A 22,807-nucleotide genomic window follows, 5' to 3' on the forward strand; every position below is an offset into this window, starting at 1 on the left:
CCGCTCTTGAGAAGGCCCTGCCTCGCGCGCTGCCTCGTGCACGTCAGTGAAGATAAAAGAAGAGCCTCCAAGGAAGGTTTTTTGTGGATAGGGCCACAGGGGAGTAGACTTCTCTAACACCTTTATTAACGCCACTGTCATTCATTCTCCCCAATTTGCTTGTTGAGGTTTTTCCTGACTTAAGGCAGAAAGAAGCAATCCGGTGAAGCAGAGGTACGAGTGCGGTGGTTCTCTGGGCAACTCTGGGGTTCTTTGAAAGCTCCCTTTGGTGAGCCTTACTGAAAGATCAGCTTCTCAGAATGATAATTTGCTTGGGCCAGGAACTGCGGGACTTGGGGAGGGGCACCTGCTCATCATATTTTCTCCCAGACCAAGGGCCGCAAGACCAAGCACCAGATGTCCCACTCTGTGTGCTCCACATCATCTGGACAAGCACTGCATGGGTCTGCACCTGCACCTGCACCTGCCTGGGGGGGCGGGGGGCGGGACACACTGTGTCCTGCCAACAGAGCAGTTGGGGAAAACCAACACAGCCTTTCTGGCACCAGCGGACCAGCCGGATGCCATGATCTTAGTTTTTTTGATGTTGAGCTTCAAGCCCACTTTTGCTCTCTCCTCTTTTACCCTGGGCAAGAGGCTCTTTAGGTCCTCTTCACTTTCTGCCATTAGAGTGGTATCGTCTGCATATCTGCATAACCCGTAGGTTACCTGCCTACTATTCTTGCCCCACTTCGTCAGTAGGCTACACAAAGCACAGCAGAGAAGAAGAAGAAGAGGAGGAGGAGGAGGAGGAGGAGGAGGAGGAGGAGATTGGATTTACACCCCATGGCCCTTCACTACCCAAGGGAGTCTCAGAGTGGCTTACAATCTCCTTCCCCTTCCCCTCCCCACAACAGACACCTTGTGAGGTAGGTGGGGCTGAGAGAGCTCTTGACAGAAACGGCTCTTTTTCAACAGACAGACAGACAGACAGACAAAAGACTAAGCTTCTGGAATACCGGAGTGACTGGGGCCACTGGCCAAGGTCCGTTGTGGGGCTGCTCAGGGAGGCGCCAGGACCTGTTGGGGCTGGGAGGCGCCAGGACCTGTTGCCCTGCGATCTGGTTGATTCACGTTCAGCCGGGGGAGGGGGGGGAGCCTCGTTGGTGAGGAGCTGGGGCCATCCTGCTTCATGAAGTGTTTGGTTGGGTGTCTGGGCAAGTCTGAGTGACAAGGGCTGCTGAATCATGATCCTGCCAACCCTGGTCATGCATCACGGGGCTCAGGGGCCTCGGAGTCATGGAATGGAGAGTTGATGGAGAAAGGTTGGCCTTCCCGTGGGAATCAAGCGGCTTCCTCCTGCAACTGCGTTTTGTCACATGTAGCCAGACCACGGTTCTTTGGTTTGGTCTCGGAGATGGAGTCTCCCTGCACCTCCAAGTATGCCTAGCCTGAGGATCCGGGGAGGCACCAGAGCAAAATCACCGGGACGCGCCACTTCCTTGCCTGCCCGATCTTCACATCTCCAACTTTTTGAGGGCTACTGGGAAACATATGGATGGATCTGGTTTAGCAGAATTATGGGCTGACAGTTGAGGAGGAGGAGGAGGTACAACTGGGCCTGCCCTAAGCATGATGACACAGAGCAAAGCCAGGAGGGTGCCGGGCTTCTCACACTGGCTGCAGAATACGACCGGCAGCCCCAAGTTGCGATTGCGCAAGAGCTGCTGCTGTAAACACCGGCCTGAGCAAACGGCAGAGGACTCATCCCAAGCAGGACTGGCTGAGGGAGCTGTTGTCAGAATATGCAAGAAACCAGAAGAAAATTTTCAAATTCAGTTTCCCCCAGAAAACCCACATCTCTGGGACTCCTAGGTCCAAGTTGTAGCATGTCTAAACAAACGTGCTGCTGAATTATTTCACAAACAGCTGAAACTGGTTCTTCAGAGAACCTGGAGGATCTTCCTTCCAAAGTCCCCATCATAACAAGAGGCAGAGTCTCTGGCGTTCCGTCATGAGCCAGAGGGGAAAGACACATTTCGCTCAGAAGAGTGCCCATGTTTTACATGTTCAAAATCTGGCGTAACTCAGCATAGTTTAATGTCTGGCAGCAGCAGACAGACCCAATCACAGTATGACTACAGCTGCAAAACATTAGTCCATTAAAATATGGGGAAAAAACTAGAAAGAACTATCTGGAAAAGACGTTTTGTAGATATTTCACATGTATGTTCACCTCCCCTAAACAAAGACATTTTCCTTAATTGCTTCTAAATGGACACTCTGCTACATTAAAATTGCATTAGTAGTCAATGCTCGAAAGTTCAGCCACTCTCTAAACTTTCCTTGCATCATGTGGTTCTGCGGCTGCAGTCCACTGCAGACCAGGGGGAGGCGTTAAGGGGGAGGCGACGGCTGTCCCTTGGCTTGGACTGACCAGTGGTTGCTGTCACCTCCTCCAGACCGCCAGCTGCGAGCCCGGTCCCGTCAGATCTCGGAGGCTGTCCAGGGCTGACCCTGGCGAGTGCTTGGAAGGGCGACCTCCAAGGAATACCGGGGCAGGGACGCAGAGGCAGGCTAATCAAGCCACCTCCCTGAAAAAAGTCCAACCCCCCAGGAGGGGTTGCCAGACGTCAGCCAATAATTCTTATTTAAACTTGCAGAGAATGCTAAATCACTCTGTTTCCCTCCTGTCTTTTAAAATGTCTGTTTCATGACCATGTTTCTGCCTCGAAGGACAACTGCGGGACCGGCCCTACTGCGTGGGGCTGGCCAAGGGCTGCTGGTGCCCCTGCCCCTGGAGGAGCAGCCAGTCTGCAGCATCAACACGAGCCCGCTGCTTGCCTGTGCGGAAGGCGCTCCGTGTCAGCAACCCACGCATGACTAGCCCCGGTGGGTCGCAGCCGTCACGGGGACTCCTGGTTTAAATCAGATTTGCCGGATTCCGGCTGCCCGCCTCACACTCGGCTTCCGTAGTGGCCTGCTGAGCACCGATCCAAAAGCACAGCATCCCCTTCTCCTCCAGGCTCTCTTGGCACCGTCCGTTTCTGGCTCAGTTCAGATGTAACACAAAACGTTCTGGTTAGTTGTGAAACTAGGCTTCAGCTCAAGGATGCAAACTAGACCTGTCCTCTAGCTGGGCTAATTTGGGACTGCAGCGGCGGGGCGGGGAGGAGCAGGGGCGGTTTCCCAGCCCCAAATGGCTGCTGGAGTGTTGTGTGCCCCCCCCAGCAGCCACCCCCCCCCCCAGTGGGGCAAACAGTGACCCCCCCCAGGGCCGTTTTGGGGCTGGAAAGTATCAGAGGGGGAAGCTGGGGCTCCTTTGCCCCCCCCCCCCAAGTCTGTGCTGTGCCTTCCAATGTTTGGGAAACGGGTTCCCAGCAGCAGCTGCCCTCCGACTGAGAAGGAAGCATGAGAGAAGAATGGGACCCCCAACCTCATGTGTGAAAAACGTCACGTTTAGTTTGGTCTCTGCTGGCAGAGACATTCCTGGCAAAGTCAGCGAAAGGACATCTATTTAGTGGGGCTGAGGAAGTCGGCTTTGATTGCGCTTGGACAGAAATAGGGAGCATGAGAAGAGAATTGGCACGCCCCGATGCTGTGGTTAGGAAAAGTCTCCCTCAACCTGTACTCCATGTCTTCTTATAATAATCACAGCCAAAACAACATGATGTCAACAGATGTCTCAGAAAAAGTGATGGAAAATAGGCGAGCAAGGGAAGGCCGTCCCGCTGGAAGCCGAGCACATTAAAACCAGCGGCCAAAATAAGCTGGTTGAGGCTCCGCAGCAAGCAGGCTGCTGTAGCCGAGAAAAGGTCGGAAATGTGTTAAATTGTGGCCTGAAATATGGCCCTGGTCACATCCGATAAATCCTTCTGGACTGAAGCCGCTCATTGGATGAAGCGTAAACCTGCACATTTGGTGCCAGTTTGGTGTAGTGGACAAGTGCGCGAACTCTAATCTGGGATAAGTGGGTTTGATCCCCCACTCCTCCACTCACAGCTGCTGGATGTCCTTAGGCAAGCCATAGTTCTGACAAGAGCTGCTCTTGAAAAGAGCAGTTTCTGTCCGAGCTCTCTCAACCCCACCTGCCTCACAGGGTGTCTGTTGCAGGGAGGGGAAGGGAAAGGAGTTTGTCAGCCACTCTGAGACTCCGAGTAAAGGGTGGGGTAGAAATCCAATCTCCTCCTCCTCCTTCTTCCCCAGAGATCCTGGAAAGAACACTCAAGGGAAGGGTCACATCGACATCTTTTGCCTCTTGTCCAGAGTTGAGTATGTAGCTCAAATTTCTCTGTGCAATGCCAAACACTTTCTTTTTAAAGATATTTTAAGGATTTTAAGTTTAGGGCTGAACCCCAGTCTCTCTGACATGGAAAAAGGGAGAGCCAAAGGTTACAGGCTTGTTATCCTAATGGTGACTATCTTGCCTATGTTGGTGAAAAACAGTATGATTTTAAAAAGAATAATTTAGTATACAGAAGAACAAGCCTCGATTTAAGAACAAAAGAGAAGCCAATGTTGGATCAGGCCAGTGGCCCATCCAGTCCAACACTCTGTGTCACACAGTGGCCAAAAATACCAGGTGCCCTCAGGAGGTCCACCAGTGGGGCCAGAACTCCAAAAGCCCCTCCCACTGTTGCCCCCACCCCAGAAGCACCAAGAATACAGAGCATCACTTGTCCCTGAGAGTTCCTGTCTATTTAGAAGAGTCATCATGGTTTGTGGAAAAAAACGTTCTGCCGCACTAGCCTCCCGGTGTTCTTTGAGTGCCACCAAGCCTATCGACTGGGCCAGCGCTGTGCCTTTGGACTTCATGAACACATGAAGCTGCCTTGTACCAAATCAGAGCACTGGTCAGTCAAGGTCAGCATTGTCTACCCAGACTGGCAGCAGCTCTCCAAGGTCTCAGGCTGTGGTCTTTTGCATCACCTTCTATTTGATCCTGTTAGCTGGAGATGTTGGGGATTGAACCTGGGACCTAACTGAGTGAGTGAGCAAATGTAGCTTTCATGAGATGAGAGGGCCGATCCTCTTTCTGGATCAAGAAGGCAAAGAATGGGAAGCAAAGTGCAAAGTAACCTCCTTCTGCAGCTAAGAGAAGCCAGCCCTAAAATGGTTCAGCAAGTTTCTGCTGGGATCGCCGTTCACAAATTCTCTGGACTCTGCTGGCCACGTATGTGGAGCACACCAAACTATTTGCGGGGGGGGGGGCAGCGTAAAAACAGGCAGGGGAAGCAGAGAACCTTTATAGGAGAAACTGACCAGGGCCAGGGACTGTACACACCACCAGTCTTCATTCAAATGCTGTACAGAAACCAAGTACAAAATACCACAAAACAGAAATAAAGCCAGGCAAACTCTGTTTGCGATAGATAAACACTGGGGTCAAAATGTCTTAACACAGACCGTGATTGGCTCTTCGCTGGCAATGATTGACCAGGAAAGAGACCTTGGGGACCGGGCAGAGACCGGCAAAAGAAAACAACGGCATCAAAGTGCAGCACCAGTGGGAAGGATTGGCCTCTAGCCGCTGGAACCAGGACCGCTCCTCTCAGGACTTGTCTCCTTGCTCCGGCGACCCCAACTCAAAGACAGTGTTGTAGACCCGAAATGACTGGCTCAAGCCCCGCCAAGAGCACAAGCAAGGGGCCCCTTGCCTCTCACCAGTTGCACCCGGGGAACCGGGTGCTGGACACAGTGGCTCTTCTGTCTGATCCGTCCGGGGCCTTCCGGAGCACAAAGTGCCAAGGCACCCCAGACACCTGCCAGAGAGCAGGCCGACACAGCACACTGCCCGGGCGCAGTCCGTGAGGACACATGCCCCGCGATGGCTCAAGTACTTGATACTGTTTTCCCAGGGAGTTGTGGGCTGGTCACATCATGCAGAGGGGCAGGCAGGAAAGGGAGCCCAGACATGCAGCGCGCGAAGGAAGGAATGCTCAACGAGGTTCTAAACAATGATAAGCCCTCCTGGAATCCAACCTGCCTGTGCTCAGCCAGCTGTTACAGTGGCACAGTTTATCCCTGCACCTCTCTAAGGCCAAGGGTGTGGCCCATCCCAATTTAGACTGCAAGTGGGCAGGGCCGACCGTTTGCTCTGGAGCCCCATCCTCCCTGAGCTACAACAAAGATGTGTGAGCCGGAGGCTAAAAAACTGTGAGTAGCTCACGCTGACTCAGCTTACAGGGAACACTGGCCTCTCTTCCGAAGAATTCTAAAGAAGTGAGCCGTGACCCTGGACAGTTCATACTTCTGAAGAATACCCACAGCCAGGCCAAACCAGATGAGGGCTTGCTGGACCCACAAAAAACAAAGCACCTTTGCCTCCAGGAGCTAAACGTTTCCCCTCACCCTTCCCCTTCTTTGTGCGTCACAAAAGGCAGAAAAGTCTTTCCCCCCCAACATGCACGGTCTTTGCTGCCGCCGCTGCCGCTGCACCATAGCTCCCTCTGGGGAAACACCCACCCCTGCAAAGACGGCTCTCCAGACCCAGAAAACGGCCGCCATTCGGAAAGGGGCGGGGCTCCCTGCCCTGAGCGGAAGAGGTGTGTGCCAACAAAGACATCCTCAAATGGCGGCTTCACCGAGGCCACGCGTGTCTTCCCTGGACCTTCGGCAGCCACAAAATGGCTCCCGCTTGGAGAGTCCCCGATTGGCCCGTTTCTCCTCCCCCTCCCTCTGCCCTGGGAGGGCAGAGAGGTTGCCAGGCCTGATCAAGGGAGGCCAGTGGGCCCGCTGACCAATGGGAAGCTCAGGAGCGTCTCACCCTGCCTAATGGTAGGGTTGCCAACCTCCAGGTGGCACCTGGAGATATCTCGCTGTGACAGTTGATCTCCAGACGACCAGGATCCACCCCCCTGGAGAAAACGGCAGCCTTGGAGGGTGGAGTCTCTGGCGTTACACCTGCCTGAGGCCCCTCCCCTTCCCAAACCCCCGTCCTCCCCGGGCTCCGCCCCCCCAAAAAACTCCAGGTATTTCCCAACCCAGAGCTGGCAGAAGGGGGCTGGGCTCACTTGCTCGCAGGGCGGAGCCAACCCAAGCGGGGGAGGGGGCTACAGAGCTGGCCGGCTGGACTCTCTGGGGAGGACAGCCCAGGGGACCGGGGGGGGGGCAGCTAGAGTGGGCGGGGCCCTCCCCTATCGGGCTTGACGGTCCAGCCTCTACTCGCCAGTAGGGAGTTATGGAAATGAATCCTCCCCTGTTAATTCAAAAAAACCTTGCCTATATATAAAAAAGCAGCAACTCTCCTCTGCCTGTTCTTTGATATGGTAGTCTTTAATGGCAAAGCTAAAGGTAAAGGTTTTAGGTTTCCCTTGCTTGCAAGCCAGCCGAATCCGACTCTAGGGTTGCGGAGCTCATCTCCGTTTCCAAGCCGAAGAGCCAGCGCTGTCCAAAGATGTTTCCGTGGTCATGTGGCCGGCATGACTAAACACCGAGGCGCATGGAACACTGTTACCTTCCCACCGAAGTGGGACCTATTTATCTACTTGCAATTCCTTGCTTTCGAACGGCTAGGCTAGCAGGAGTCTTTCATGGCAAAGCGAATCCATCATAATTGGCCCCATCGGCCATCCGGAATGGTTCAACTCGTGCAGGTCTTTACCGCTAGAGAGCAAACAAGGCCTGAGAATTGGTACTCCCTCTAGACGGGGAACACGAATGGGCTCCGATCCAGCCTACCCCCGCCCCCCCCCAAACATGCACTTCATGCTATACTCTGGCGCCAGAAGAGACACACACAGATTTTGCACTCCGATACTGATGAGCGGAGCCTCCCGCCTAGTAGTGGTGACGCCATTTGCAGCTGAAGATCACCCATTCTCCTGTTCTGTCTTTTCCCTCTCGCCTTGACAAAGAGGGATCCTTAGTAAGCTGAGCCTTAGGAAAGTGCTCCAGGAGCAACTCCGCTCTGATTCACTGACTACAAATCTAAGGAATTCATTTTCAAAACAAGGAAACAAGTGTGTGCGTGGGGTGGGGAAATGGATATATTTTTTTTAATTTTCACTGACTGGCAGTCGATTTTTCCATGAGACGGCTCCTTTGGTGCCGCCAGGCCTCCGCTGTGAGCTCTGCTTTTCAAAACAGAAAAATACAACACGCATGGCCGCAGAGGCACATATGTGCAGTTCACACTTGGGACAGTGTGGCTATTTTGGGAGGACTCTAGCAAACAGAGAGGTTGACCTCGGAGCCTTCTGCCCCTAATCTGAGGTATGTTTCCTTAGAAATAAATCCCACCTGCACTCAGTGCGATGTATCCTGCAGTGGGTTGTGCATAATGTTGCCAGGATTCCAAAATGTGTGGAATGAGGTGTCCACAAACACACACACACACCCATGAAAACTGAGCGGTCCAAAGGGAATTTGTCATCACAGAACAGGGGAAGAGGAGCAGGGAGGAAAGCCAGACGTTCCACGGGGGCAGCAGCACCCATCCCTCCTTGGGTCGCTCAAGAGAAGGCCTGTGGGATAATAAAATGTGGTGCACAGAGTTTTGAGCATGTATGCACAACACTTGTAGGATTTCAAAGTGCAAGCTGTACCAGGAAAATACGGAGAGGACCGTTGTACATTCAGTTGTTATATGCATTGAGAGGTACAAAATCCTTCAAAATTTAAAAAGGCAGAACTCCATAAGAACATAAGAAGAGTTCTGCAGGATGAGACCAGTGAGGGTCCTTCTAGTCTGAGCATCCTGTCTCACACAGAGGCCAACCAGTTCCTCCGGAGGGCCAGCAACAGGGCAGAGCGGCCGAGGCCTTCCCCTGATGCTGCCTCCTGGCTGTGGGATTTGAAGATTTAGTGCCTCTGAATGTGGAGGTTTCCCTCAGTCACCATGGCTAGGAGCCATAGATAGACCTCTCTTCCATGAATCTATAAAAACGTCAGAAGAGCCCTGCTGGATCAGACCAGTGAGGGTCCACCTAGTCCAGCAACCTGTTCCTCTGGAGATCCAACAACAGGGCAGAGAAGCCAAGACCTTCGCAGATGTTGCTTCCTGGCACCAGTATTCAGATAGCCACTGATAGACTGCTCCTCCATGAATCGGTCTAATCCCCTTTTAAAGCTTTCTGTGCCTGTGGCCATTACTACATCCTCCGGCAGTGAATTCCACATTTTAATCACTCCTTGTGTAAGAAAAATCATTTCCTCCTCATCAAAACAATAATTTCTATACTGTTTGATGATCCACCAGGGTGGGTATAGGGGAAAGGGAAACGCAAGTCATGTCATTTCCCATTCCATAAATCTCTTAATTTCAGTGGGAATGAACCATATTCTTAAGTATATACCAGCGAAGTCACTGGAATTACATTTAAATGGTATTTCATGTAGGGTCATTAACTAATGCGGAGTAGTAATTTCACACTGACTTTGTTCTGTGCCTGAGAAGATGAATGGAATTTCTGCGCTTCTCCTTAAATTTTAGGAGAACAAGGAGTTAAAACGACTATTTGCTATAATTTTATTTACTTACTTGAGTCTGAAAGAGAAATTAAATAAGTAAGTAAATAAATAAATAAATAGCAGTTCACCTTTCTTCTAGAAACTCAAGGTGAATCACACAATTAGAAAATAATGCAATAAAAAGCATGCAGAATTAATTTTCAATATTCAGATAAATTTATTGGCATTGGGCATTGTTTTAAAATGTTTTGAAACAATAAGGTAAAGCCTTCGACAGCATAAGGTAAGAGATGAAGCGATTCCCTGTGCATTTTATGAATTATTGTAATACTTCTTTGCTTCTCTCTGCAGCTGGAAGCATGAAGTGCTATATTAAAATGTGTTAAGTAATAATTTGTATTTGTATTTTTGTGTCATATCAAAAATGTAATTTTAAAATGGTGAAATACGATATTTTGTTCCATCCCAGTAGCCTACAGTGAGTTGCTTCCTGCCCATATAAAAATATATGCAAATTAAGCATGTGCTCCTTTGTCTAACCCAGAAGAACAGAAATGCACATAAGAACAGCTACTGCTCCTTCTATGGATAACTAAATCAAAGCCATTAGGGCAGCAATGTACCTAGGAACACTCTGGTACAGTCCTGTGTTGAAGCAATATATGTATGTAGCACTGCTGATAGGTAAACATAGCTGTCAGTTACAAAAGTATTTAGTCACTCCCTCTTCAGGCTTTCTTCAGACATCTAGGCACTAATAACAAATGTTTCCAGATATCACTCAATCATATTAATTTTTCAGTTACAATTCATTCTAATAGTATTATTAATATTACTCCTCACAACAACCTTGTGATATAAATTGTTTTGAGGATAAAGTGGAGCAGAGAAAAACAATATAAGCTGCTTTGGGTTCTCACTGTGGAGAAAGGTAAGGAATAAACAAACTAAAATCTAAACAAATAAGAGTAGTAAATAGTTTCTGAATCCTGTGTTGATGGACTGGATCCCCCACACAATATTTTTAATCACTACAATGAGTAGTAGCCAGTAGCCCAGGCACACGCCTGGAGTAAGAGGCAACCAGCACAATCCAAACACAGTCCGGGGTCACAGGACCAGTACCCAGAAGTCTGAGCAGCCAGCAAGAAGGGCAAATCCAGAGAGCCCAAGCCGGGCCGCAGTCCAGAAGGCCCGACACACGGAGGTCTAGAGCGAGGCAGGCGCACGGCCACAGCAGGCACACGAGGGTCACCTGTGGGTCCATTCCACACTGGCCCACCCTTTCCTGGCTGCTTTCCCCAGGGACAGCCCTGCAGAGTCATGCAGGGGCAACTCATCGACAGCTGAGCAGGTTCGGCGGCTGCCTGTCCTGATCCTGTGCTGCTGACTCAGACGCCCTGACAGAGGCGGACCCATGCTGGGCTGCCAGCCACACGCCATGGGGCCGGTTCGGCGCCTCCCTCCAGGCCCACATCTTCTCTGGCGTTCCAAGAGCTCTGGTGACCTCGGGGGTGAGGCTGGCAGCTGGGGCGCTTCTGGCGACCACATCCCAGGCATACGGCGGGTGGCTGCGGGGCTTGCCCTCCGGCTGCGGGAAGGAGGGCATGGGGTGCTGCTGCTGGGACTCTCCCTCTGCCCCTGACGACGTCTCCCCCTGGTCCAGTGGGTCTTCCTGCAGCATCCTCCATCTCTTCCTCCTCCGAAGAGGCACCGGCAGGGCGGCAGACCCACGACGACGACACTGACCGTTGGAAAAGCGAAGACTCTCAACAATGCCTGCAGTCTTCAGAGTGCACGGGAGAGCCAAGTGCCCATTTTGAACATAATCATCACAGACGAGAAAGGGGGATTCCCGTTTACAGACTGAAGGCTGGTGGCTGTTTGGCTAGGCAGCAGAGTCACCCCACACTGGAGAGCCCCACCCCCACCCCCACCCTTTGCACTGGCCCTGCGCGGCATCAGCCGCAGCCTTTGCAGAGCCCATGTCCTTTGGAGCCTCTGGGCTTAGACGGGTATCACTCTGCTCACGACTGCACTGCTAAGTCTCCTGTCAGGTTGTTACAGGGAATCGTTGTAGTCAAACAGCAGCATTTTGTATGAGAACAATTCCAGAAACTCAGCCCATGGAAGTCAGTTACAGCAAAAGTGGACTGGGGTCTCGTGGCGGTGGCCCTGGGACCAGGGGCATTGGATTAACTGGGGGTGAGCAGAGTGTTTGCAGAGGATATCAGACTATTCAGGAGGATGGAAACCAAGGGTGATGGTGAAGAGCCTCAACAAAATCTGTCCAAATGGGGTGAGTAACAGCTCCGCAAATGAAGTTCAATGTAGGTCAGAGTGAGGTGACGGGAACCCTTTTCTTATGCGGAAAGGCTAAAGCAGGGGTGGTTTTGTTACGAGGGCCGGATCTGACATAAATGAGACCTTCTTGGGCCCCTGGGCCATGTGTGTCATGAAATCTAATGCCAGGGAGCGGGGATATAAACTTTATAAAGAACACAAACACAGAGGGGTTTCTTATTTACTTAAAATAAAAACATGCTTAAAACATGAGCTCTGTTAAAACTGCAAACCTACTTTTGATTTATTGACATTCACCACAGAAATCTCACGCTCAGAGTTCTGAGTCTAGGGCCCAGGTCAAAACATGAGATGGCTGAGTGATTAAGAGAGTCTGGCGAAGCAAGCTAGGATGCAGCAGCAGCAGCAGCAGCAGCAGAACTGGGAGCAGGAGATGGCCGGTTCCACTGCGGGTCTGATGGAAGCCCTCCGGGGGCCTGATCCAGCCCCCAGGCTGCATGTTTGACACCCCTGGGCTAAAGACTCTGGGGCTTTTCAGTTTCAGGGAGGGGGAAGGCAATTAAGGGGGATCGTTATAGAGATTTATAAAATTATGCATAGAACAGATAGAGTGGACAGGGAAATCTTTTTCTGCCTCCCACGTAACACTGGGACTTGGGGACACCCAATGGAGTTGAGGGGCAGCAGTTGGTGGAGCATTGCATCCAGATCGCACACCCTGTGGCGGGTCACCTACGTGGCCGTCCAGTGGGGGAGCACCCACATCAGTGTTGCACTCCAACCACGGGACGAGCCGTAAGGGTAGGTCTTATTTAAATGCAGGCGGATGGATGCGCGTGTGCCTACAAAACCGATGCCTACATGCCTACAAAACTGACCAATAGCTTTCTGCACATGAAGTACTGATTAGAGCATTGGCTCCTCGTTATAAGGTGACCCTGAGGAAGGATTTCTAATTCGAAACTGAAAAGTACTGAGGCCGATGGGTGATTTCAGCTCTCATACTTTTATTTGTGGTTCAGAACAGGACAAGGAGCTTGCAGGCCAGCTTATATCCCAAGTTCTCCCAGATAAGAGTCCGCACTCTTAACCACAACACCAAACTGTCCTGTACAATTGCTCTCCCGTTACAGACCTCTTCATCTGCCATATTCCAGTGCATCTGGAAGAGTGTGCCGTGTCTTGCCTTGCACACGGAAGCTCCTGCCTTGAATAAACCTTCACTGGTCCTAAAGGTGCCTGACTGCACTCTGAGTTTGGTCAGTCGCTCTCCAGGTGACCAAGCCCAGTGGTTGCCCTTTGGAGGGCGGACTCCATGACGTCATACTCTGCTGAGGTCCCCCAAAAGCCCCGCCCTGACCGTGCTCCACCCCCCCCCAGAACTCCAGGCATTTCCCAGGCCAGAGCTGGCAACCCCAGGGTGGGTGTGAGTTGACCTGCTGAGAGTGAGCAAACGGCAAGCCTCTAATCCGGGAGGTCCGGGGTTGATTCCCCACTCGTTCACATGCAGCTGCTGGTGTGACCTTGGGTCAGTCACAAGTACTCTCAGAGCTGTTCTCTCAAGGGCAGCTCTCGGGAGAGCTCTCTCAGCCCCACCCACCTCACAGGGTGTCTGTTGTGGGGAGGGGAAGGGAAAGGAGATTGTAAGCCACTCTGAGACTCCTTTGGGTAGTGAAGGGTGGGGCATAAATCCAATCTCCTCCTCCCCCTCCCCCTCCTCCTCTACTTCTTCTTCTTCTTCTTCGTCTTCTTCTTCTTCTTCTTCTTCCATGGGCTACTGCCACAAATAACAGAGGGAAGCCTCCATAGCCAGAGGTGATAAACCAGTGGCTGGAAGCCACATCACCAGGAGTCTGGCCCCGCCCACCGTGGCCTGTTTCTTGGCTACTCAGGGCAGCCTGTTGGTCACTGTGCAAGACAGGACGCTGCACAAAATGAACCACTGGCCTGATCCAGCAGGGCACCTCTGACGTTCTTAACAAGACTTCGTTCTGGCTTTCCAGGTCAGCTGCAATGAATGAGTCTTCACTATGGCCGTGCTTTATGTAGGAGGCACGGAAAGAAAAACAAACAGAGGGGTCAAAGGGCCATGAATGCAGGAAGCGCAGGGCGAGAAACAGAATTCTGTAAGATTCAGAGTCAGCCTTCCTCCGCCAAGGAATTCCTGCGGTGTGCAGCGACTAAACTGGGATCAGCTAAGAGGTTCCTTCTGCCTGGGTTGATTAGGGGTTCAGGGTTCTTATCTAGCAATGGGGCTCAACTCTCTTGGCAAAATCTGGGGCTCCTTACACATTGCTGGTGTCAACTTGCTTAGCATAACTAAGGAATGGTCTCTGTCTTTTTCTTAATTAATTTGGACGCTCTAGAGTTACATTTCAGTCGGCACTTCCTCCGTTTCGCGGCCCCGTGGCCCTGCTCTTTTCGTACTTCCTACACAGAATGAATGCATAGTGAGGGTCCACTCATTACATCTGAATAAGCGGGCGCTAGTCCACAAAAGTTTACTGGGATAATATTTTATTAGCCTTTAAGGTGCCACAAGAATTTGTTTATTTTTATATGAAAATATGTCCGACAGATGCTTGAAGCAATACAGATGACTGTTTCCTACAGCCTGGATGCAAAACTGAAGAGCCTCAGTACCACGCCGTTGGGAAGTGTAAATTCTTCAGAATTTGGGCCAGATATTGGAATCAGCAACTTACCCGCTCTAAGCCAGCAGTGGGAGAAGATATTGGTGATACCGGAATAGAAGACTTTAATGCACTGTCCTGAAATTTTGGAAGCAAAAATTCAAGCAGGATAATTTGTCTAGCTATATATGGTTACCACACTTACCTCCAACCCTGAGAAATCCATACAATCTTTATTCAGCTATGAATAAAGTCCTTACATTGGCTTTATTCTTGGCTACACAGGGCAGCCTGTTGGTCGCTGTGCAAGACAGGACGCTGCACAAAATGAACCACTGGCCTGATCCAGCAGGGCACCTCTGACGTTCTTAACAAGACTTAACAAGTGTTGCTTCTGGTACTGAGATTTCATTTTCAGAACTATTAAATAATCTTATGCTACTACAGTTTTAAAACTCTCCGTAAAAACAACTAGACAGTGCCTCTTTCCAACACTTGGCACAGCAGGAGAGCGAGTAATGTTAAATATTCTGCAGAATCCAACTATCATCTGAAGCACTACATATGCCTGTGTAGGAGATCTAAACGGGCAGCTTTAAATCCAACCGGAATGAAACCCGCTGTATGGCATTTCATGAGATCACCAAGAATAACGAATTATGAACTCATCTTCACAAGTAATTAATGGCAGTTTTTTTTCTATTCATGCTAAATTAAGGGAATATTGGCTGTCGATTCCCTCCCTCACTGCAGATCCTCATTTTGCCCCCTATACTGTTCTTGAGGGTCCAGCGACCCTCCCACTTCAGGAAACACATTTCATGAGGCTCAGAGGGCTGCAGTGGGGAAGTCCCGTGCCACAATCTTTGCTCTGTTAACAGATCTTGCTGAGTGGGATATACAGGCTCAAGTCTGTTTAAAGGATCAACAAAATACAGCGGGGCTGGACATTCTAATCTACAATCGCCTATTGAAAGAATGGGTATTTATTAGTAAGATATGGGAGAGAGAGAGAGTAAGCCTGTGTCTATGCTTTGGACAACAGTCTGGATGCTTAGGTGAGAATCTAGGTCTCCTCCTCGATCCTCCGGGCCCAAAGATTTATTTCATGGTAATTCGGGAAAGGCTTTCTCATGCAAATAACTAAATCTGGATGAAATTGACCGTTCCTGTAGTTCTGCGGAACAAGGGAGGTCTCCATGCGCAGCCCGGTTGCAAATGCCTGGGTCCCCATCAGACAAGGTGATTGCATGTATGCAAATTTGAGGAATGGTCCAACCCAAAGTAAGGACTTTCAAGTCCCACGGAGTTCAACAGAAAGAGGGTTATGCGTGTGCCCCCTAGCCTGTTTATGTGCACCGCGTTTTATCTGTCATGCCATTTAGTCCGACGTCAGTCACAATGAGTTACTACAGGAAAACAACAGCTTTTTATATGAAAATGCATCCGACAGATGCTCGCAGGAATTCAGAGGGTCGTTTTGTGTAGTGTGGAATGTTGATTCCAGGTTATTCAAAGGAGACGTGGAATTCAGGAAGCTGAGCAGAAATTTCACAATACTTTTGGGAAATGCTACTTCTTCAAAAATGGGAATTCTCAAAGAATGCTGAGTGGGATAGACTTCTGCTCATTCCAAATTTAGGAAAATGCAAGACTGACCAGCAAATTACGCCAGAATTCTTTTGAGATTTTTCCTGTAACCCTAAAAGATGGCCTTTTCATACATTCGGTGTCTGAGCCACTGCGGCCTTTGCCACTTCTGCAAGCACTCTTTCGTGGTCAATCAACTGCTGTTGATAAGGCAGCTGGGCCCGAGTCCAGTGGCACCCGAGAGACCACAACAGTTTTCAGGGCATGAGCTTTTGAGAGTCAAAGCACAGGTGTCTGGTGAGTTTATGAATGACTTGGAGTTGGGAATAAGCAGTGAAGTGGCTAAATTTGCGGATGATACGAAGTTGTTCAGGGTGGTGAAAACCAGTGAGGATTGTGAGGCACTCCAAAGGGATCTGTCAAGGATGGGCAAGTGGGCGTCAACATGGCAACGTGCAAGGTGGCCAAGTGCAAGGTGATGCACATTGGAGCCAAAAATCCTAAATATAAATACACATTGATGGGGTCTGAACTGGCAGAGACTGATCAAGAGAGAGATCTCGGAGTCATACTAGATAACTCACTGAAATTGTTGAGACAGTGTGCGACTGCAGCAAAAAAGACCAACACTATGCTGGGGATTATTAGGAAGGGAATTGGAAACAAATCAGCCAGTATCATTATGCCCCTGTATGAACCAATGGTGCAATCTCGTTTCGAGTACTGTGTACAGTTCTGGTCACCACACCTCAGGAAGGATATTATAGCTTTGGAAAAAGTGCAGAAAAGGGCAACTCGAATGATAAAAGGGTTGGAACACTTTCCCTAGGAAGAAAGGTTAAAGCACTTGGGGCTCTTTAGCTTGGAGAAACGACGGCTGAGGGGTGACATGATCAAGGTTTATAAGATTATGCCTGGGATAGGGCAGGTCGAGAAAGAGGTCCTTGTCTCCCTCTCTCACAATACAAGAACTTGTGGGCACTCCATGAAATTGCTGAGCGGTCGGGTTAGAACGGATAAAAGGAAGTACTTCTTCACCCAAAGAGTGATTAACACATGGAACTCACTGCCACAGGAAGTGGTGGCGGCTACAAGCATGGACGGCTTCAAAAGGGAATTAGATAAGCATATGGAGCAGAGGTCCATCCGTGGCTATTAGCCACAAGGTATAGATAGGGACTCTGGGGCAAGTGATGCTCTGTATTCTTGGCGATGGGGGGGCAACAGTGTGTCCTGGCCCCACTGGTGGACCTTCTGAGGCACCTGGTATTTTTGGCCACTGTGTGACAGAGTGTTGGACTGGATGGGCCATTGGCCTAATCCAATACTGGCTTCTCTTATGTTCTTATGTTCATTGATGCCAGCCTTGAGGGTTAGGAGCCTAGGGGTGATCCTAGATGCCTCGCTTAATATGGAGGCCGAGGTCACCACTGTTCCCAGGCCTGCCTTTTTCATCTTCAGCAGATTAGGCAACTGGTTCCCTACCTCTCTGCCCAGGATCTAGCCACTGTGACCCATGCAATGGTCACTTCCAGGCTGGATCACTGTAACTCACTCTACACAGGCTTACCCATGAATCTGATCTGGTAGGCACTCAATGAAATTGCTGAGCAGTCGGGTTACAACAGATAAAAGGAAGTACTTCTTCACCCAGAGTGTGACTAACACATGGAATTCACTGCCACAGGAGGTGGTGGCGGCTACAGGCATGGGCGGCTTCAAGAGGGAATTGGATAAACATATGGAGCAGAGGTCCATCAGTGGCCATTAATCCCAAGGTATAGATAGGAACTCTCAGTCTGTGGCAAGTGATGCCCTGTATTCTTGGTGCTGGGGGGGGGACAACAGTGGGAGGGCTCCTAATGTCCTGGCCCCACTGGTGGACCTCCTGATGGCACTGGTATTTTTGGCCACCGTGTGACACAGAGTGTTGGACTGGATGGGCCACTGGCCTGATCCAGCATTGGCTTCTCTCTTGTGTTCTTGTGAAAGGAGCCTTGGCTCTCGAAAGATTCTGCTCCAAGAATCTTGATAATTGTCAGCGATTCCAAGCTGGCGAGGCTCACGCCCAGCATGAATGTGTGGTGGGAGCTTCCTCCTCCGCCTAGGAAGAGTGGGATTCTCTAACTTCTTCATCTATAAAACACTCCGAGTCTATGAAAAAGGGCAAGATATTCATTTGTGTAAAGAAAGGGTTTAGGGATGGAGACTAAATTGTCTCTTAGGTTAGCCACAGACATGATGAAGATGAAGTCTTTGGCTGTTAGTAAATGGAATGCAGCTGCTTCAAGATGCCCCAACAGCTGGGCTGTGGAAACAACATGACGACTGAAGGACTGAACTGGGAGGCCCTGATCCTTCTTGGTTCCGGGAGGCCAGAAAATCCTGCAGCTGTCCCAAGCCTCTGCTCAGCAATGTCACCCCTCTGCACCTCTCCAAGGGGGCACTGCCCCCCCAAAAGGCCTTGGCAGCCACCATTGCCCCCAGCAGACTGGAGAGTATCTCACACCTGAACATCCAGCACTCTGCATCTGTGTTGCTGCTAAGAGCCTGTGCCCAGTTACCACCCTTCTGGCTTTGCTCATGCCAACTGGCACGGGAAAGATAAATGGCAGAACCATCATGCCCAAAGGATGGCAAGCCCACACACCCCTCCTCCCCCTCACCACAACTTAGACAGCCAGACCCAATAGAGATCAGGCTTTAGGCAGCAGGACCCAAGAGATCAGACTTTGAACCTCTGAAACAGAAGGAAGTTTAATAAACAAAAATAAAAGCACTGCGCATGGCATGTTCAGTCTGAGCAAGGAGACAAAGAAAAGGTAAAAAAATAAATTCATCTCACCCTACACCCTGTAACTTATCCTAAACCGTTTAATTAGGATAGGTTGGTACTTCTTGAAGTTGCAGCATTTAAAAAGACCAGCATTGGCTTAGTTCTCAAACTTGGGACTTCTCTATGTTGTCATGTAGACAAAATGGAGCTCCTACATAGAGCCTGTTTGCAGGATGGGCGGGGTATAAATATAATAAATAAATAAATAAATTCAGCCCTTTGTGGCTGGTGCCCATTCAAAGTGAAAAGCAAGATGGAAGAGAGCTTCTTTCTTGTTGCCCAGAGGATTCTAATTGCCCATGGACACTAATCTGTGAGAACCGGGTTTGATTCCCCACTCCTCCACTTGCAGCTGCTGGATGACCTTGGGCAAGCCACAGTTCTGATAAGAACTGTCCTTGAAAGGGCAGTTCTTGAAAGAGCTCTCTCAGCCCCACCTATCTCACAGGGTGTCTGTTGTGGGGAGGAGAAGGGAAAGTAGTTTTTAAGCCGCTCTGACACCCCAAGTGAAGGGTGGGGTAGAAATCTCCTCCTCCTCCTCCTCCTCCCCCCCCTGGGGTTGTTCTCACTCTTCCTGATCAAGAGGAAGAAATTACTATCTAGCCATTTGTTTGCCAAGTCTCTGCCCCCTGAGGTGAGAATTTGTAGCAAGGTCTGAGTTGATAACCCTTTTGTTCTATTTCAGCCAGAGCCATTAGCATCTGTTAGCACCAAAGTGGCGTAGAAATGGCTGGGATGGCATGACAAGTAAATTCCAGATGGCACCAGTCCAAACAACTAACAAGGAAAAGGTCCCTTAGGACCTGATGAAAGATGCCTTTTGGGTGAAATTATTACTTGGCACTGACCAAGCTGAACTGGCCTGCTAAGGGCACTAAGAGCCAGTTTCCTTTAGCAGTTTTAAGCTAAACTGCTTTCCAGGTACAGTCTTGCACCTGTCTTCCATCAGCTAAGTACAAAAGCTCAATAGTTTTTAAAGGAGAAGGGCTGTCTCCATTGTTTAGGTTAATGTAGCAGTTTAATGGAATAGTTGTTCGACGAAGGGATACTTAAATACTAATTCATAAATCAAATGGAAGCTTTTTACAAAAGCCAAAAATACCATTTCAATTTTTTTTAAAAAAAATTGAAAGTAATTGAGGAGCTGACTTTGATGAAGCTGCTTATCTCTAAGTTCCTCAGGCCACTCCAAAAGTAGTGAACATCCTTCCCTTAGTACACTGTGTGGAAGTAAATGTTGCAGGCCATGTGAAGTGGGTGCCCAGGGAGGTGGTGAGCTCCCCTTCACTGGCAGCTTTCAAGAAGAGGCTGGAGGAATATTGGTCAGAGATGCTTTAGGCTGGTCCTGCATTGGGCAGGGGGTTGGGCTAGACGGTCTCTGTATGGCCCCTTCCAACTCTGTGTGATTCTATGATTCTAAGCAATTTAATGCATGTCTTTTATGATGCTGCAACCCATCAAGAATGTACTGATGAATTTGATTTTTAGATGGTGTTTCTTATCCTTACTGTCATTCTCTCCCTACACCTCAGTTTCTTTAATGGCCTAACCACAGAATCATCGAATCGTAGAGTTGGAAGGGACCTCCGGGGGGTCATCTAAATTTCAAATGGCATTCCTCTTATTTTCCATGGTTCTTTCTTAACTTTACTTAGTCCCAACTGCGCTGTGGTAGGGAATGTGCCAGACTCCAGGAATTCCCCTGTTCATGTGTTAAAAATTCTTCTCTGCTCTATACTTCCAATATTCATCAGGCAAATCTAGCTTCTTCTACAGGTTCGTGGGAACCAGTGTTTCCCGATTTTATGTTAAGATCTGGGTCTTTTTCTTATAGTATGTTCATTTCTGAATAGAGTGTGCCACATAACCAATAAAAATGATCCCAGAGGACACCCAGGGTGTGCGTAGTTGCTGGGCCACGTACTGCGAACGCGCTCCTTCCTGGTCTGACCCTGTTGGATGGCTGCCTGCGCAGAGCCCAGTTTCCACAGTGACCCTGTACGGTTAAACCTGTGTCTGTTTTCAAAAGGCATACACCACTTTTCCACAAAAGATACACGGAGTGAGATATTTAATTGCTTTAACCACAGAATGATTCAAAAGTAATGTCATGCAATTTGGGAGAATCAGTATGAAAGAGATCATCACAAAAATCTGGCTTTGGAGTAACTCGATAACTATTTCAGTGAAACCCCCTTTTCTTTCCAAGCTGTGAGGCTTTCTGAGGTCCCCCGCAGAAGAGAAACGAAGTCCATCCCATCAGTGTCGGAAGACTACTGGATAACTGGAAGAGGGAGTTCACCCCGGCTCTGTTTGCCCAGATTGTCTGGAACTGATGTCTGCAGCTCAATCAATGGAGGGACTTGTGCTCCCCGTCCGTTGCCCACACACTTAACACCAAGTCAGTAAGACAACCCACTCTGAGTAAGAGGGCAGAACTGACCCGACTATCTGTGAGTTTTGCGGGCCAGCCATTCTCTAGGGCCAGGCAAATCATCAGAAGAACATCTTCAGCATGCCTGGGATGTTTCCCCCCTTCTTCAAATAAACAGCTTAACGTTTTCAAGAGTGTGTCTGTCCATTTACATTAAAGATACAGGTGGTGGCCAGCTACACTGGCTGTCGACCTAACGTGGGATCAAGAGGGAGCCTATTCGGATGCCAGGGCCAAGCAAGAGAAAAATCTGGAGCCTCACAGAGGACAGCAGATGGTAGCTGGGGGGGGGGGGCGATGACTCGTGGGAGAGATTCCTTTGGGGAGATGCTGCTGGGACAACAGCCCCTCAGCGACTACTTGGCCTGAGCAGCCCTGGCCACTGTCTCGATGATGTCAGCTTGAAACTATGGTTGCCAGACTCCAGGTGGGGCCTGGAGCCCCCCCCCCAGAGTCACAACTGACCTCCAGATGAGAGAGACCAGAGTGGCCTTGGAGGAAGATGGCTGCTCTGGAGGGCGGGGTCTCTCTGGCCATCACACCCCGCCAGCCGAGGTGCCTCCTCTTCCCAAGCCCCGCCCCCTCCCCAGGCTCTACCTGGACACCTGTAGGGATTTCCCAGCCCAGAGCCGGACACCCTACTGAACGCAGCTCATTTTATATTGCCAATAGAAACGCAGTCAACGGCACATGGGATAAGACCTGTATAAAGCACAGATGGATTCTTATGTGTCTAACCTGTATCTTGAGATATTCTTTTTAACAACACAAGAGTCAGAATATGATTAACAATCTCTTTATTACTTTTTCATATAGAGGAATTTTCCCATTCTGGCCTCATCAATTACTTTCAAAATGAATTTTCACATTGGATAGGTGGAGAGACGACGATTTGCCACAGTGAACATCACCGGGGGGCAGGGGGGCGGGGGCAGGAATCTGGTTCCCCATAAAGCCAAAACTAGCAGGAAGGGTTTGCTCCTGGCCAGGGGTTGTGTGTCGGGGGGGGGGTCCAGGGCCTGGATGCAAGACCCTATATAGATCACCCATAGGCTGCCTCTTCAGAGACCTGCCAAATCGTTGTTTATTTCCAGGACTGTGAACTGAGACCCAGGCCACCCCTTCCGTGCTGTGCAGGTAAACGTGTGAACCTATTAGCAGCGGAGTACAGAGGAGGCAGCCAGCTCTTTAGTCCCTCAAAACTAGGGGGGCTTCTCCAATAAAGGGGTCCCACAAAGGTCAACATTGAAATGAATTGAGGCCATGACTGTAGTGGCCAAGTTTGCAGATGACACAATTTTTTATTTTTATAATTTCATCTTTATTAAACACAAACACTAACAACCCCTCACCTAGACAGTAAACATACAACACATAATATTCCACATAAAAACGGATCCCTCCTCTGTACATTCAAAGTAAATCAACTATACAGTTATAAACCAAACTGATTAACTTAAGTATTCAATTCAACCCATTTATAAACATTTGACCAGATTTTATAGAAAGCTGAATTCATGTTTCCATGGATTTCTTGTGTTAAATTGTCCATTTCAATCACTTCAATCGCTTTCTCAACAAAGTCCCATTTATCTGGTAACTTTTCACTTTTCAAAAACT

The 22,807-nt window shown here is 49.6% G+C and overlaps 1 protein-coding gene across 1 annotated transcript in view; it reads left to right on the top strand.

Annotated features, from left to right (window-relative positions):
* Nucleotides 1-11,653: 11,653 nt before the first annotated feature.
* FN1 (fibronectin 1) overlaps nucleotides 11,654-22,807 on the top strand; it is a 102,222-nt gene continuing 91,068 nt past the window's right edge. The window contains exon 1 of the mRNA XM_015424056.1: nucleotides 11,654-11,720. Coding sequence (XP_015279542.1) covers nucleotides 11,654-11,720 — 67 coding nt within the window. The remainder of the gene's footprint in view (nucleotides 11,721-22,807) is intronic.

Source organism: Gekko japonicus, unplaced genomic scaffold, assembly GCF_001447785.1.
Source record: "Gekko japonicus isolate JY-2015 unplaced genomic scaffold, Gekko_japonicus_V1.1 scaffold623, whole genome shotgun sequence".
Taxonomy (NCBI): Eukaryota; Metazoa; Chordata; class Lepidosauria; order Squamata; family Gekkonidae; genus Gekko; species Gekko japonicus.